General features: G+C 46.9%; 1 protein-coding gene across 2 annotated transcripts in view; it reads left to right on the top strand.

Moving 5' to 3' along the window:
- Window positions 1-16,224, top strand: part of LOC146376980 (regulator of G-protein signaling 3-like) — a 28,471-nt gene that overhangs the window by 10,089 nt on the left and 2,158 nt on the right. For both annotated transcript variants that reach the window (XM_084946656.1, XM_084946657.1), the window contains exons 12-24: window positions 5,417-5,498; window positions 5,583-5,688; window positions 5,786-5,882; window positions 6,510-6,767; window positions 7,485-7,524; window positions 7,615-7,865; window positions 8,607-8,690; window positions 11,995-12,106; window positions 14,240-14,406; window positions 14,557-15,058; window positions 15,209-15,432; window positions 15,777-15,817; window positions 15,894-15,992. In XM_084946656.1, coding sequence (XP_084802782.1) covers window positions 5,417-5,498; window positions 5,583-5,688; window positions 5,786-5,882; window positions 6,510-6,767; window positions 7,485-7,524; window positions 7,615-7,865; window positions 8,607-8,690; window positions 11,995-12,106; window positions 14,240-14,406; window positions 14,557-15,058; window positions 15,209-15,432; window positions 15,777-15,817; window positions 15,894-15,992 — 2,063 coding nt within the window. The remainder of the gene's footprint in view (window positions 1-5,416; window positions 5,499-5,582; window positions 5,689-5,785; window positions 5,883-6,509; window positions 6,768-7,484; window positions 7,525-7,614; window positions 7,866-8,606; window positions 8,691-11,994; window positions 12,107-14,239; window positions 14,407-14,556; window positions 15,059-15,208; window positions 15,433-15,776; window positions 15,818-15,893; window positions 15,993-16,224) is intronic.

Raw genomic sequence — 16,224 nt, forward strand, 5'->3', positions numbered from 1 at the left:
AGACACTCACAAACAACATCACGGTTTAGTAACGCAGCGTGCTTACAGGAAAGTAACAGTAATCTAATTACTTTTTTTGCAATGGTAATCCCTTTACTTGTTCCTTTAAAAAGTAATTGGATTACAGTAACGTGCCGTTCTGGTCCCAGTAGACTGGTGTGATACAAAAACTGGTTTGATCTCTATCGGTAAGATGTCTGTGAAGGTTCTCAGTCATCCAGGTCATCGTAGTCAAAGGAGCTTGCAAAGAAAAGCGTCTGGACTTCTTTAAGTTACTTGAAGACGTTTCACCTCTCATCCGAGAAGCTTCTTCAGTTCTAAGGTCAAATGGTGGAGAGTCCCAGATATAAACCTAGTGGGAGTATCCCCCCCACAGAGGGACAAAAGGACCCCCTGATGATCCTCTAATCGCCTGAGCCAAGGTGTGAAACTGGGTGTGGGTCCCAATCAGCCAGAGTTTCGGGTGAGCTCATTGTGAAACCTGGCCCCACCTTATCATGCGAATTCCTGAGGTCAGATGGCCCAGGATGTGAGTGGGCGTTAAGGCGTCTGGGAAGGGATCTCAAAACTGGATTATAGATGGCAGAGAGTTGGTGTCGTAAACCCCCGCCTCTGTTCAAAGATGGTCGCTCACAGTGGACATAGATGGCTTCTTTCACTCCTCTTTCAAACCATCTGTCCTCTCTGTCCAGAATGTGTCCCCTATGTAGGCAAGGCCCTATGCGACGCAACAACATTGTCATCCCCTATGTAGCCGGTGTATCAGAAAAACTTAGGAGAGTTTTCTCCAAGCATGACATCCCGGTGCATTTCAGACCCAGCAACACGCTCAGACAAAAACTGGTTCACCCGAAAGACAAAACGCCAAAACACAGACTTAACAATGTGGTGTATGCTGTACAGTGCAGCGAGGAATGCCCAGACCTCTACATTGGAGAGACCAAACAGCCACTTCACAAGCGCATGGCACAACACAGAAGAGCCACCTCCACAGGACAAGACTCAGCAGTCCATCTGCATCTTAAGGATAAAGGACACTCTTTCGAGGATGCCAATGTTCACATTCTGGACAGAGAGGACAGATGGTTTGAAAGAGGAGTGAAAGAAGCCATCTATGTCCACTGTGAGCGACCATCTTTGAACAGAGGCGGGGGTTTACGACACCAACTCTCTGCCATCTATAATCCAGTTTTGAGATCCCTTCCCAGACACCTTAACGCCCACTCACATCCTGGGCCATCTGACCTCAGGAATTCGCATGATAAGGTGGGGCCAGGTTTCACAATGAACACACCCGAAACTCTGGCTGATTGGGACCCACACCCAGTTTCACACCTTGGCTCAGGCGATTAGAGGATCATCAGGGGGTCCTTTTGTCCCTCTGTGGGGGGAAACTCCCACTAGGTTTATATCTGGGACTCTCCACCATTTGACCTTAGAACTGAAGAAGCTTCTCGGATGAGAGGTGAAACATCTTCAAGTAACTTAAAGAAGTCCAGACGCTTTTCTTTGCAAGCTCCTTTGACTCTCTATCGGTAACCTCCTCCTTCATTACAACTGTACGGGTTTGCATTATTAGGGGCGTGGCCTCTTAAACTGACAGGTGGATGGTGACACAGGCGGCTGTAGCTGCTAGCTGTCTGCTAGCTCCACCTGACCTCCACCTCTGGACCGTGTTTGTGCTGTTGGAGCCTTTTGGAGCTTTTTAATGACATCATGTGACCAATAATATGGCTGCTGTCACTGTACTAACAGAGCGCCTCAAGAAGGCGGAGCTTCAGTTTTGGTGAATGAAATTCAAGGATTTCGATACTAATTAACAGTAAGATGCTCTCCACAGTCTAGCACAGTTAGGATTAGCTGATAACAAAGCACTCTGCCCTCTCGTCCAAATATGGTCACTTCCTGAAAGAAGACCCGACATGTCTCTGTTGGGTCTTCAGATGTGACTTCACTAACCGGTGGGTGAAGCATTACTTACAGTGTAACCAGCTGCTGATGGAGCGCGTCCTGCTCAGAGAGGATGAATAATGCTGATGGAGAGAGGTTATTCTGAGCATCGTGGTCCTGTTTGCTCCGACTGCTCGCAGGCTCCTCGTGTTTACTGTTTTTCTGAAAGGCTCATCAAACATTCACGTGTGATGAATTATGGAGTGAAGCTGCTTCTGTAACCATCACAAGCTGCTCTCTGACCCGAGCCTCAGAAACATCCGAAACATGAGGTCCAACACAGTGTGTCCTCTGTTCCTGTGCAGAGCAACCAGAGCTCCAGCTCTCAGGTGTTTGTAGGTGTTTGTACACGTTTGCTGGTGTTTACAGGTGTTTGTGGGTGTTTCAGGCAGATTTCAGAGGACTCGCATTCAGATTCAGGAGCCTGGGAAAACATTAATGAGTCAAAGCCCTCACAAACACACGTCAGCCCGAGTGTGTGCTCAGGAAGTGTGTGCGTGTTATCACAGGGACACATCCACTGTTTTTGTGTGCCTGAGTGTGTGAGTTTCCTGCTATTATTCTGTGTGCTGGTTCCCACACACATACATCCAGTTCACCTCTGAGCCTCTGCTACGCGCTCACACGGGTTTACCTCGATCGGCACGCTGGACTCGGACCTGGTCTGGATCTTCATCCTGGTTTGGTTCAGCTCTGCTGAGGAACACTTGGTGGATCCACAGGATTCGAACTCTGACCTGCTGCCATGCACACCATCCACCGTCTGTGTCGCGCCTGCATCGGACAGAACCTGCCTCAGGTCTAAAGCTATGATTATTGATTCCATCGATCAGTCTTGACCTCTGTGCTTATTGATGATGTTGACTGGGACGTTTCATGCATCACAGCAGCTCTGAGACTAAAAACTGTTTCAGGTTCTTGGATCCAGGTCACCACAGTTTTCTTTGTTTCTGTCTGTTTAAAAGAGTGTGACAGATAATCGGTATTCAATACCGCCAATCGCAGAAAGCTCAGTTCGCCACAAAAATGGCAGAAAGCAAACTGCTTTCCTGATTGGCTGTGCAGTTTGATGTCACGCCTGGATGTGTGTCATGTTCCTGGGAAAAGCTCCACAGTGTCCTGTGTTGTGTGTGTAACCGGAGCGTCTCACGTGCTGGTTTCGGGTCTTACTGAATGAAACAGGAAGTTCGTTCTGTTAGAGCAGGGCGGAGGGCGGAGCTACCAGTGATGGAGAGCTGGACCTCAGACGGTTTGGTCCAAAAGCATCAGATGACATCAGAGAACAAGCAGAGCAGAACCACTAAAGTATAAACTGACACGATGAGTCCAGACTCAAATTCTTTGTGCTAGTTACTAACTTTACTAGCAATTCCTTTATTTTTTCAAAAGTGCAAATGTGACCTCTGACCCCAGAGAATAACTTCAACAAAAGAGTTTTATCTCGGTTCAGTTTCAGCTCGTTGAGAGCAGAATAAATCAGTCGGCTAATACGGAGCAGAGCCGTTACTATAATGTTGGAGACAAAGTGTGATGGTGTGGTTCGGGACTCAGCTGCAGGGGAGGGGTGGAGCAGAGGGGCGCATGGCTGGCATGGCAGCTCCCCCGTGACTGGGAGCAGGTGCACGTGGAACAGGAGTTCTGTGTGATGTGTGCAAAGTCGTGGTGGGTCTGTAAATGCTGGCTTTCCGTGCACCTAAAAAGTGAAGACTGTGAACAAAGAGACAATTCCCCGACCGACACTTTTACTGTTTGCCTGTCCTCGGCCCAAATATGGGAAATATCATTGAGAACCAGAGCCGCACAGATCAGGTGAGACAGTTGACCTTTGACACCGTCCTCATCCTGGTCCTGAGTTGTAATTAAAGAGATGGTCTGACTGGCTCCAGTTTACAAATCCTTCAGTGGACAGGTAAACATGTCGCGGTCCAACGTGTTGGGGTTTAACTCCGTCCCACGATTTCTCAGGACAGCTCTGAGCACCAGCCCTGCATCCTCAGCCAATTAGAAGTCAGAAAACAATCCCCCTCCTGAGGTCCACCTTTCACAGTTTGAAGGTTTCTCGGTTCTTTGTCACGAGTTCAAACCAGATTGACGTGCGCTTCTGTTGATTCAAGAGCGCCACAGCAGTGGGACGTCTAAAAAGGCTGCTTCACTGCCTCAGAGCATGAATCTAAATGATTATTTGGTATTTAAATGTTCAAAGAGCTTCTCTAACCTCCTCTGATCTTCTTTTCCCACTTAGCTCAGCCTGAGGAGGCCGGGGGAAATTGTTGATTTAGACAAATGCAAAGCTGTGTTAAAGGCACGCTCAGCTTCCTATTCCTGGTCATTCCACTTCCTGTTTGGCCCGAAAGCTCTGCAGAGGCAGGAAGATGGCGCAGGAGCGGGATCGTGAGAGCAGGACTGAACCTGCAGACAAATGCTGTTTGCATACCTTCACCCCGACGCTGTTCTTGGTTCCCCTGCAGCAGTTTTAATATGAGCCTGTCAGTCTGAAGTCGGGGACATTAAACTTCTATTGTGGCGAGGAAACTCTCAGGACGAGGCGACCTTTCCTTGCGCCGTCTCTGTTTACACAGCCATGGAAACCACTTGGAGACCCCCACCAAACATGACCCAATGGGCCTCGGTCAACAGGGCCGTGGAGTAACACACGGTGCGCCCTGCAGGCTGAGAGCATCACAGCAGGAAAACCTTATTTTTATTCAAAGTCAGAAACAAACCTGACCTGACAGCAGCCTTCTGTCCTACACGACAGCTTCTCAGTCATCCTGAGAAGAAACTTTAAGGTGATGAGTCATCAAAAACAGAGTGACCACGCCGATAACTCAGCACAGGACAGCATACATGAGTCACACGAACAGGTTCACTGCAGGCTCATTTACCCTCACAGTTTATGTTTACATGACACGACCGAACAACTACGTTTCAAACGTTTTAGAACAGCAAGGTGATAATTGGATCAAAAATACTGAAACAAACAGAAGGCTCCATAATCGACTCCTCGGCGGCTCTCTGAGAATAAACGTGTCATTTTAAGAAATCAGCCTTCAAAGAGGCGGGCTGTAAGATTTCAACTGCTTTTATTGGAAAATAAAATCTCCTGGAAGAGAGTAACCCTAACCCTGCGTATGGATATCATCACGAAAGCTCCCTGCCGATCTCTCATAAAGAGAAAAATCCTTCGATGGTCGGCTTTTCCTTTTTTTTTTTTTTTTTAAAGGAAAACTATCAAAAAACCCCAAATGACCCCAAATCTCTACACTGACCAGTGCACCAAAGTGTTGTCACCTGTAGGGTCTCACCTTCAGGTGAAACATCGTCAGAGTTTGCTCAGATGTGTGGAGAACAAAAGGAGTTCCTCCAGACTTAATCTGTGCTCCGTGACAGGAAAGCAGACCTGCTACACCTCGCTGAGAAGGTGGAGTTTTAAACTGACTTCAGGTGTGTTCTGACTGTCCTGCAGGTGAGCATCGCTCGAGGAAAAGATGGCTTCGGTTTCACCATCTGCTCTGACTGCCCAGTCAGAGTGCAGGCGGTAGATCCAGGTGAGAAAGACAATTCCACGACCGCTGTACGACACCCCGTTCACTCACAGGTAATAAACACCTGGCTGTCCTCACTGCTCGTAGGCGGTCCGGCTCATCAATCTGGACTCCGTCAGGGAGACTCGGTCCTGCAGCTCAATGGGCTCCCTGTAGAGACCTGGAAGTGCGTCGACCTCGCCCACGCCATCAGGTAACCCTGCCCCCTGTGAGAGTGACCCCACCTGTTCAGGTAAATCACTGGGCACATCTGGCCTTTTGTGAATACTAACAGTGGCGCGTCTCCTCAGGAGCTGTCAGTCTCAGATTGTGTTGGTGGTGTGGAGAAGTTTACCTGAGGTCCGGTCAGCATGTGACGCTATGCTCCGCCCACACACACACAGCGCGGTGAGTTTCATGCGTGAGAACCATTTGAACTGCACCTGTGGTCATAATCACAGCTGCAGATAATCAAAGGAGCTCTCATTCAGCTCATTTTAGTTTTACTTATACAACACCAAATCAGCTCGAGGTTTATACCGTAAGACCTATGATAATACCCCGACAGTCAGACCTGCTAAAGCTAGCACTTGGTAACAGGAAGGAAAAACTCCCTTCTGACAGGAAGAAACCTCTGGCACAACCACCAGTTGGGAGTGAGGGCTGGAAGACACCGTGTGGGAGCTTCAGTGCTTCCTTTATTCCTTCCTTCAGCCAAGGAGACACTGTAGCATCATTTGTAAAAGAAGAGGAGATGATGCCATCCCATAATTCATAGCAACACATCACCTGACCATCCAAGAAAACAAGTGCTGAACATTACATGCTAGTTAAGCTCACAGCTGATCCCTGAACATCAGAAGAACGTGGGTTGATATAAACTCTGTGTTTTCAGTTTGTGTCACTGATGTCTGCTCTCATGTTTACTTCACTGTGCTTCTCCTTTTCTGTATCCTTGACCTCACGACAGCTCGCCAGACAAATGAGCGCTTATTAACTGATCTTACACTAAGCTAATGTTCCTCTGTCTCCTAGACGACAGGCAGGAAGTTGCTGTCTCACCCCACCCAAAGCAAACAAGACCGCAAATGGGGTCAGGGGTCAGGGGTCCGGGCCAGTTTGGGAGCTCTAGGTTCTCTATGGAGGGATAGAAAGGAGGACCGGGAGGAAGAGGAAGAGGAGGAAGACCAGGAGATGTACACACCTCACACCACCACCCTGAAGGGCACACGTGTGACATCATCAAATGGAGACAATTACATCATCCTGTCACCTGTCAGCCCAGAAGGGCAGGTGAGTGTCAGGAGGCGGGGCCTGTATTCAGAACGAGTAGAACGCAGTTTGTCAGTGTTTGGTTCCAGCACTGAGGGTCCTGGCTCTGTGCAGAGACGTCAGAATAATCAGAACGGAAGTTTAGAACATCGACTTACTGCAGCCGTTGAATCTGTGACCAGGACCGACAGCCCCGTGACAACCTGACAGGCCAACGTAAAACGGTCTGAGTGTGAAGTACGAAGAAGACAATGTCTAAAAATGTCAGATGGTTTGAACACGCAGTGAGTTTAATCGATTCACCAAAGAAAGAAAAACCCCAAAGAAGAAGAAAAAACAAGTCGTAATCTGAAAAGCTGCCGTTTCATGAAAAACATTGTAAATACAGTAAGCTGCTGTTTTTATGGGGAATACCATGACGCTGTACAGTCATCATTCCAGTTAGAGATTTATTTTTCTCACACGTTTTGCTCCAGAGTCTCGCTAAACTCAGATATTTGTGTTGAAAGAGAATATTTTAGTCAGTTTGACGGTTTCAGGTGAAACACGAAACACTTTTGGGACTCTGTAAACGCCACATTGAAACCATCATTATTCTGTAAAGCTCTCTTTATGTCTTTGTTTGCATTCATATATTTACCTGCACATCGTTTTGTAGTTTGGTTTGCTGATGTTCGTGCACCATCAGAACGATGCTGAAATCAACAGTTTCCAAATAAATGTTCTCTTCCTTTCCAGCTCCTGCAACCAGTTTATCACGACAGGACTGGGTCGATCGGTACGACTTCCACTCTGAATATTATTCATCCATATGCAAAGTGCTCGTAAATATTATGATTATTTAATCGTGTCATTTGTGGTTATCCAGGACATCTGTACCAGACTCGCCCCAGAGGTCCGAACGTCCTCCACGACTCATGTTTGGGGTCGTTACAGAGACCTTTTACCAGGCAAATCTCCACCCTGCCTCCACCTCTTTCCTCCACATCTTCGGCCCCGCCCAGAAACTATGGCAACTACCAGAACTGCACCATCGTTCAGTCACATGTGCCCTGCTCAGGATATGGAACCTACGTCACCATGGCGCCCAAAACCGTCATCTTCCCTATTTTCGTCCAGGTCAGAACCAATCCAGGTCCGGAGTCTTTAAACTGAACCAAAACAAATCCAGTACCCAGAGCTCCAGGGTCCTGAACAAATCCAGAAACTCTTAGAGCATCTATCTATCTACTTAGCACTTTTATTTATTTTTTTATGTTTATTTAAGCGTTGTCTGACAGTATGTTTGCACTAAGTACCGCAGCAATTTCCTAATGTTGTAAACCTGCTCAACATTTGGCAATAAAACCCCTTCTGATTCTGATCTTTATCCGCCCCATTAAGCTCTAACCCAGAACAGAGTTACAGCCTTTTTTATTTTTATTTTGTTCATTATAACAGTCATTACAGATCTCTTTATGGAGACTCTACAATGATGAAGAGAAAACCTCTCTCACACAGCATGGCCCAGATGGACCCAAAGACTGTCCTCCCGTGCATACAGGACGCCCTTACTTGATCCAAGCTGAATTCAGGAATGTTTAGAAACAGGAGGAAATGCAGTGACGACAGTATGAAAGGCAGAATAAAGTGTGGCAGAGAGGGCCGGGGAACTTAATTTAAATGGCCTGAAATAAGGAGAACAGGTCTGTCCTGTAACGGGACACTGAGTCTCCATGGGGATTACTTGCATAAACAAAGGTAAATAACAGTAATGAGGAGGGCGACTGACAGTGGGCAACCGTCAGCTACAGAGGAGCAAAACGGTGTTTGTGTTTGTGTGGTTTGCTTTTGTTCACGTGTGTGTTGTTGTTGTTTCAGCCTCTTGATCTCTGCAGTCCAGACAGAGCGCTGCTGATGTCTGAAGAGATGATCCTGCACCAAGCCGACCTGCTGTCTGCAAAGGTAACACCCCTGTAAACAGTGTTGGGGAGTAACGGGATACATGTGCTGCCGTTACGTATTTAAAATACAAAATATGAGTAACTGTATTCCGTTACAGTTACAGTTTAAAAAGGTGGTATTCAGAATACAGTTACTTTGTTGAAATAAATGGATTACACGGCGGTACTTCCCTGTTTCATATTGTGGCGGGTCAGGACTGTTTGGGTTTGTTTGACATGTTCTGTAGTTCCAGGTGGCAGCGTTACGGTTGCCATGGTTACAGGGTGACGCTCTCGCTCTGGTGTTTCCTGGGTGAGAGAGCGCCTTTTTGTTGTTGTTGTTGTTGTGCTAAGCTAATAGGCAGAATGTAGCATCATGGGCAGTGTAGTCCGTGCTGCTGGGAGAATGGACCGCCATACTCGTGATGTGTCTGTGAGCGCGAGGAGGGAGAGAAAGGAAAAGTACGAGTTGTCACCGAGCAGAAACGGGAGCTGGAAGCATGTAAATATAATAATAACCACTGCAGCCAAGAAGAGAGCCTGACGAGCCCAGCTGTAAGTAGCTATTAAGACTCGACTGTACGCTGTGTTCGTGTTTTCCTCTGAAACAATAAGCTCCGTTGCAGCAGCCTTTCAACACCTCTCTCTGTCTCTCGCTAGCAAAGTTGACCCAGACAACAAAGTAAAGCTAGTTTTCGGCTACGAGCCCGACACAAACCCGTATTAGTCCCTTCAGTAATAGTAATAAATCACACAGCAATAGTACATTCACGTAGTTGTAAAATGCATGATAATATGTTAAGTAATCCAAAGTATTCAGAATACGTTACTCTCATTGAGTAACGTAACGGAATACGTTACAGAATACATTTTAGGGCATGTAATCTGTAATGGAATACATTTTAAAAGTAACCTTCCCAACACTGCCTGTAAATATACTGCGCGTATGCAGCCCTGAGTACCACCAACAGTCCTGGAACTCTAACTAAACAGAGCCCTTTAGAGGCGGTCCTGGGGCGGCTGACACACTATTGATCGAGTAGCCTGCACCCCTACCCACTCGAACTCTGCGTTCCTCCAGTAAGATGCTTTTACTGGTCCCACACTCCCAGTTAAAATCCATAGGTGATGAAGGCTTTCTCCATCGCCGCTCCGAGACTCTGCAACAGTCTTCCCTCCCTCTTATATATATATATATATGTATAGACAAGTGTGTATGTATGTGGATGTTTGATAATCACGAGATAAATAATTTACCTCATTCATCTTCATTCTTTCTTGTATTTGATTAGATTGTCCCTCTGTTCAGCACTTTGGCCGACACTTGATGTCTTTAAACATGCTATACAAATAAAGCTGGCTTGACAGTGGACACGGTGAGTTTGTGTTTGGGAGTTTTTGTCTGAGTCTGAAGTGCACTGGGATGTCGTGCTTGGAGTTTCAGTCCTCAGGTCTCCAAAGGTTTAAACCTGTTACCCACAGCCTGTCACACAATCAGCCTGTTTCCATTTCTTTAGCTGAAATGATGAAAAATGCAAAGATAACACAGTTTGACATAAAATAGTATTTTTACTTCAACAAGGTGTTTCCCAAAGAGCTGTTAGCGGTAAACTCTCTGGGCTGTGTGTGCTCGGATATCTGAGGAGACAAATGGAGGACGTCACCTGTTTGCTGAAGACTGATGGGTTTGCTGATGGGAATTGATAAGAATTTAGCGATTAAGATTCCATTATGGATATCACTTATCGATCCTCACTGGCTGCACTTCCAGAGCCATTCTAACCTTACGGCTGATACTGCAGTGCTGGTCGTTGTGTTCCCATCGATGTTTCTGAGAAACGTCTGGTTCTGCAGACTGAACCTGATCCTGAAGGACACAACGACCTCAGAGCTGAACCAGGATCAGTTTCCTCCTCCCATCCATTTACACACATCTGGGAATTTGCTGTGTTTTAGTTTCATACTTTCAGTAAAGGTGGAGGTCAGACGTCGCTCTGCCTCCGACTCTCAGTTACATGTGTTAGTGCAGGAAGAGCGTGGTGGAAGCCGGCGGTCCATAAACACGACCTGATGATGAGGAAAAGGAAGATGGTTTATAAGCATTTAAACATTGTTACTGAGCAGAATGAACACGGCGGTGATGGTCTGTGAACTCAGAGGACATACCTCAGGGTCAAAGTCGGGCTGGGCGATATATCGAGTTTTTTAAAAATATCGATATATTTTTATACGAGATATAAGATGTGACAATATCTTTTATATCGATATAGTCTATGTTACGTTATAATTATCGTTGTGGAGCCACAAGTTTGCCTCTCTTTCATCCACTTTTGTCTCTACGCAACGTTACTCGGCCTCGCCTCTCCTTCACTGAACACAACTCCCCCTCCTCCCCCATTGCTTCACGTGCAGGCAGCGACAAGATGGACACGGCAAATCTCCGTTAACGAGTTACCGCGGATCGCCCCGTGCGTGGGGCTGGACGGCGTCAACGTGTTAACGAGCTAACCGCGCTAACAAGCTAACCGCGCTAACGAGCTAACCGCGCTAACGAGCTAACCGCGCTAACGAGCCTGCAATCCTTTCATTTTCTCAAAAATCGACAGCGCGCCTTATGTATGAATTCTGGTTGTGCTTGATGACCGTGAACCGATTTTATGTGGAACACGGCGCTCCGCAATCTGTCAAAAAATGTTTTAGTTCAACTTTGCTAAGCTACGGAGCTGCACCGCTTGATAGATTGTCGGAGAATTACGGCTGCCGAGGAGCCTCGCGGAGTGATACGTACTGTGCTTCACCGTAATATTACCGTATTGTTTGTGTATAAGGACCATAAATGGCACCTGTTCAGAGACACGGTTATGAAGCGGATTTCAAACTCCAGGCTGTCAGTCACGCACTTGGAAAGAGACCAGCTGTGAAATCTTTGTTACTATGCTCAGCGTCTTTTAGTTTACATTTTGACTGCACAATTGTGAGCTCTTTGTTATGCACAAAAACAACATAGTTTTCTTTTATTTATGGAGCATTATTATTTAATAAATGCTCATAATTTATTTTTGAGTAGTTTTTTTCATGTACATCTATGCTGTATGTTAATAAAAGTGCCTGTGTGACATCTGGGACACAGCTTTGACTAAGAACTCTCTTTTTGTTCTTACTTTATGGCTTTAAAAAAATATCGAGATATGAATTTTGGGTCATATATCGCCCAGCCCTAGGTCAGAGGTCACAGTGTTGTGTGCAAATGAAGAAACAGGTCGATGAGAAGAACTACAAGTACACATTTTATTGTGCTGACAGTGGTGTGTGTGTGTGTGTTTCAGGTGACCGTGTTGATCTACACTGACCTGCTGCTACTTACCAGAGAGGATGAAGCTGGACGCTGTAACGTCCTGCAGAGTCCGGTGTTCCTGAACACATTGAAGCTCAGAGAGGGTAATGCTGCGTTCACTGTCATCTCTGAGCATCGGTTTTTCTTTGTAACCTGCAGCTGGCAGGTTTCTGTTTAATGTCAGAACACATTGTTGTAATCCACATTTGATTTTCATTTCCTGGTTCGTTGTCAGCTGATTGACCAAGTAAAGTATCCATAGCACTGTAACCTGTTCAATTTAACTTTATTTATATAGCACCAAATCACAACAACAGTCGCCTGAAGGCGCTTTACAGGGAGTGCAGAATTATTAGGCAAGTTGTATTTTTGAGGAATAATTTTATTATTGAACAACAACCATGTTCTCAATGAACCCAAAAAACTCATTAATATCAAAGCTGAATGTTTTTGGAAGTAGTTTTTAGTTTGTTTGTAGTTTTAGCTATTTTAGGGGGATATCTGTGTGTGCAGGTGACTATTACTGTGCATAATTATTAGGCAACTTAACAAAAAACAAATATATACCCATTTCAATCATTTATTTTTACCAGTGAAACCAATATAACATCTCCACATTCACAAATATACATTTCTGACATTCAAAAACAAAACAAAAACAAATCAGCGACCAATATAGCCACCTTTCTTTGCAAGGACACTCAAAAGCCTGCCATCCATGGATTCTGTCAGTGTTTTGATCTGTTCACCATCAACATTGCGTGCAGCAGCAACCACAGCCTCCCAGACACTGTTCAGAGAGGTGTACTGTTTTCCCTCCTTGTAAATCTCACATTTGATGATGGACCACAGGTTCTCAATGGGGTTCAGATCAGGTGAACAAGGAGGCCATGTCATTAGTTTTTCTTCTTTTATACCCTTTCTTGCCAGCCACGCTGTGGAGTACTTGGACGCGTGTGATGGAGCATTGTCCTGCATGAAAATCATGTTTTTCTTGAAGGATGCAGACTTCTTCCTGTACCACTGCTTGAAGAAGGTTTCTTCCAGAAACTGGCAGTAGGACTGGGAGTTGAGCTTGACTCCATGCTCAACCCGAGCAGTTCATGGGCAGTTATTTTGCGCCTTGGTTTTTCCACACGCTTCTTGCGACCCTGTTGACTGTTTTGAATGAAACGCTTGATTGTTCGATGATCACGCTTCAGAAGCTTTGCAATTTTGAGACTGCTGCATCCCTCTGCAAGATATCTCACTATTTTTGACTTTTCTGAGCCTGTCAAGTCCTTCTTTTGACCCATTTTGCCAAAGGAAAGGAAGTTGCCTAATAATTATGCACACCTGATATAGGGTGTTGATGTCATTAGACCACACCCCTTCTCATTACAGAGATGCACATCACCTAATATGCTTAATTGGTAGTAGGCTTTCGAGCCTATACAGCTTGGAGTACGACAACATGCATGAAGAGGATGATGTGGACAAAATACTCATTTGCCTAATAATTCTGCACTCCCTGTATATTGTAATGTAGACACTACAATAATACATACAGAGAAAAACCCAACAATCATGAGCAAGCACTGTGGCAACAGTGGGAAGGAAAAACTCCCTTTTAACAGGAAGAAACCTCAGGGAGGGGTGGGGCCATCTGCTGCTTCCGGTTGGGGTGAGAGAAGGAAGACAGGATAAAGACATGCTGTGGAAGAGAGACAGAGATTAATAACAGATATGATTCAGTGAAGAGGACTCTCCATTTACATGCACAAACTGGAGTCTATTAGATAGATATGATACAAACCACTGCAGCACAGTACCTGTAATACCTACAGCATGTTCTAATCGCTCTAATAGGATATTATGGTCGACAGTATCGAACGCTGCACTGAGGTCTAGCAGGACAAGCACAGAGATGAGTCCACTGTCAGAGGCCATAAGAAGATCATTTGTAACCTTCACTAAAGCTGTTTCTGTGCTGTGATGAGCTCTCAGGTGCTGCAAGTATTTTTTTAAGGTGGACTTTAAGGTGGACAGAAACACGCGTGTATTCATTTCCACCACAGAGCCGTGCTCCCACACTGTCACGGGTTTGCAGTTAATGGTTTTAGAACTTGGCTATGTTGTTTCCACTCACACTGCTGACCCGGTCCCCTTTCAGCTCGCTCTTTACCTGTTTCCATATCTCAGAGTGTAGCAGCCAATCAGAGCACAGGATTTGACGTTTCTGTGTGTGTGTGTGGCAGCTCTGTCGGAGCCGCTCCACCTGTACTTCCTGCAGAGCGCTCCGAGCCGCCGCCGCCTCTTCAGCCTGGAGGCATTCAGCATCGAGCAGAAGGTCCGAGTCAGCCTGTGTCTCCACGATAACATCCAGCTGCAGCTCGTCACCACGGAGACCACACACACCCAGCAGGTACAACACCTGTGCAGGTAGTCACAGAAAGCAGGAAGAGGGCCAGTTCACACATGTGTCCAGCAGAGGTCGCCAAACACATGAAATACCCAAAGCTTTTCCCACACAATTTAAGTCCTCTCCTCCTCCTCCTCCTCCTCCTCCCCCCAGCTGTCAGACCTCCCCTCAGACTTTGGCTTCCTCTCTCTCGGGCAGTCTGACCCCCTCTATTGTCCTTCATCTCCTTACTCTTCGCTCTGTGACTCCCTTAGACCTCCCTCCCCATCTTCTTACTCCCCCAGTGCTCCCTTCTCCTCCTCCACTCTTCCTCCTGCTCCCGTCTCCCTTCTCTCTCCCTACTCCTCCTCACCACCTTCCAGGAACATCATCTCCTCAGCTCAGCTCCTCCCTTCACCTCACCGTCCCTCCTCCACTCTAAGGAGTCCTATCTGGAAGGAGAGAGCAGGAGCAGAAGAGGAGAGGAGGAAGAGGAGACGGGAGGAAGAGGAGGTGGAGGAGCGGCAACAGGGGGAGGGGGAGAGTGCCTCAGAGACTTCAGAGAACGCGGGTGGTGTCGGGGGGCGGGGCTTCCTGCTCAGCCCTCACCACTTCAACATGAACCAGGAGAGTGACCGTGACGAGGAGGAAGAGAAGTTTATCTTCAGACCACCAGGTGAGTTCAAGTGCTCTGAAAGAAAGTCAAAAGTCTTGAGTTGGGGGAGTGGAGGGTCCGCGTGAGGATGTGAGGTAAGCAGGATGAAGCTGGTTTAGAGCTGCTGCAGGTGGAAACGTTCCCAGTTTGATGGATTTTCTCTTATTTCAGTCCTACGTCGCTCGCTCTCCGAGGGTTCTCTGCTGCAAGAACCTCGATCGCCCCACTTCCTGTCCGACAGCACCATCCACCGCCTCACCCGTCCTGTGAACTTTGACCTCAGCCCCAACTCTAGCCCCGCCTCCCGAGCCCCCTCCCCCCACACTCTGAGGAAGCAGCTGACCGGAGAGGGGGGGTCTCTGCACCAAATGCTGATACTGCTCAACGGGACCAAGGTAGGGACCAGAAGCGGCTTTGACCACAGAACCGCGAACCAGCGTCATGTGACCACACACCGCATAGCAGCAGGTTGATCATTGTGCTGCATGTCAGAGTTAGCCCCAGGTAAACGGGACGACTGCACCAGGACGGCATCTGGTGTCAACCAGACGTGCAAATCGTCAATAAGACAATCTACAAACTGATTGGTTGAGGCCCAGGTTAATGACGATGACTAAGAGAGGGAGATTTACTGTGGGTGTGGTTTGCACACGTGCAGAGGAAGATCCTGGGGTTAGAGTAGAGACCGGTACAGCTCGGGTTCTTCGGTTCTAACAAAGTGTTTTTGTTTGTTTTTCAGGCTGGAGAACCCAGGAACCGACAGCTGAAGAAGAAAACTCTGTACGTAAACAAACACACTGTTGTTTTGTCTGGTGTTGTTTCCTCTCGCTCTGATTGGTCCTCGTTGTCTCCTCAGAGCAGCTGATGTTCGGAGCCGCCTGGCGTTTCTGCGAACGTGGAAAAATGGCGCTGGTGTCCATGGAAGCAGTTTGGAGAAAGCGCTGAAAAATAACAGGTAGCAAAGCATCGGACCTGAACCCAAACCAGACTCACCTGCAGGTCAGGAAAGGCAGCAGATTATCAGAGGTCATAACTAATCAGAGTAAAATCTCCAGGTGATCACGGCCAAGCATGTCAGGTGTTTCCGCCTTAACAGCAGTGGTGTGGAGGTGACATCACAGTCTGACTGAAGCTCGACTTCAGAGCCTCTGGTGGATGTTCGAGGAAATGCAGGTTTTCCTGAGACG

The sequence above is a fragment of the Perissodus microlepis genome, chromosome 12 (genome assembly GCF_051167445.1).
Source record: "Perissodus microlepis isolate ML-2025 ecotype Zambia chromosome 12, ASM5116744v1, whole genome shotgun sequence".
Taxonomy (NCBI): Eukaryota; Metazoa; Chordata; class Actinopteri; order Cichliformes; family Cichlidae; genus Perissodus; species Perissodus microlepis.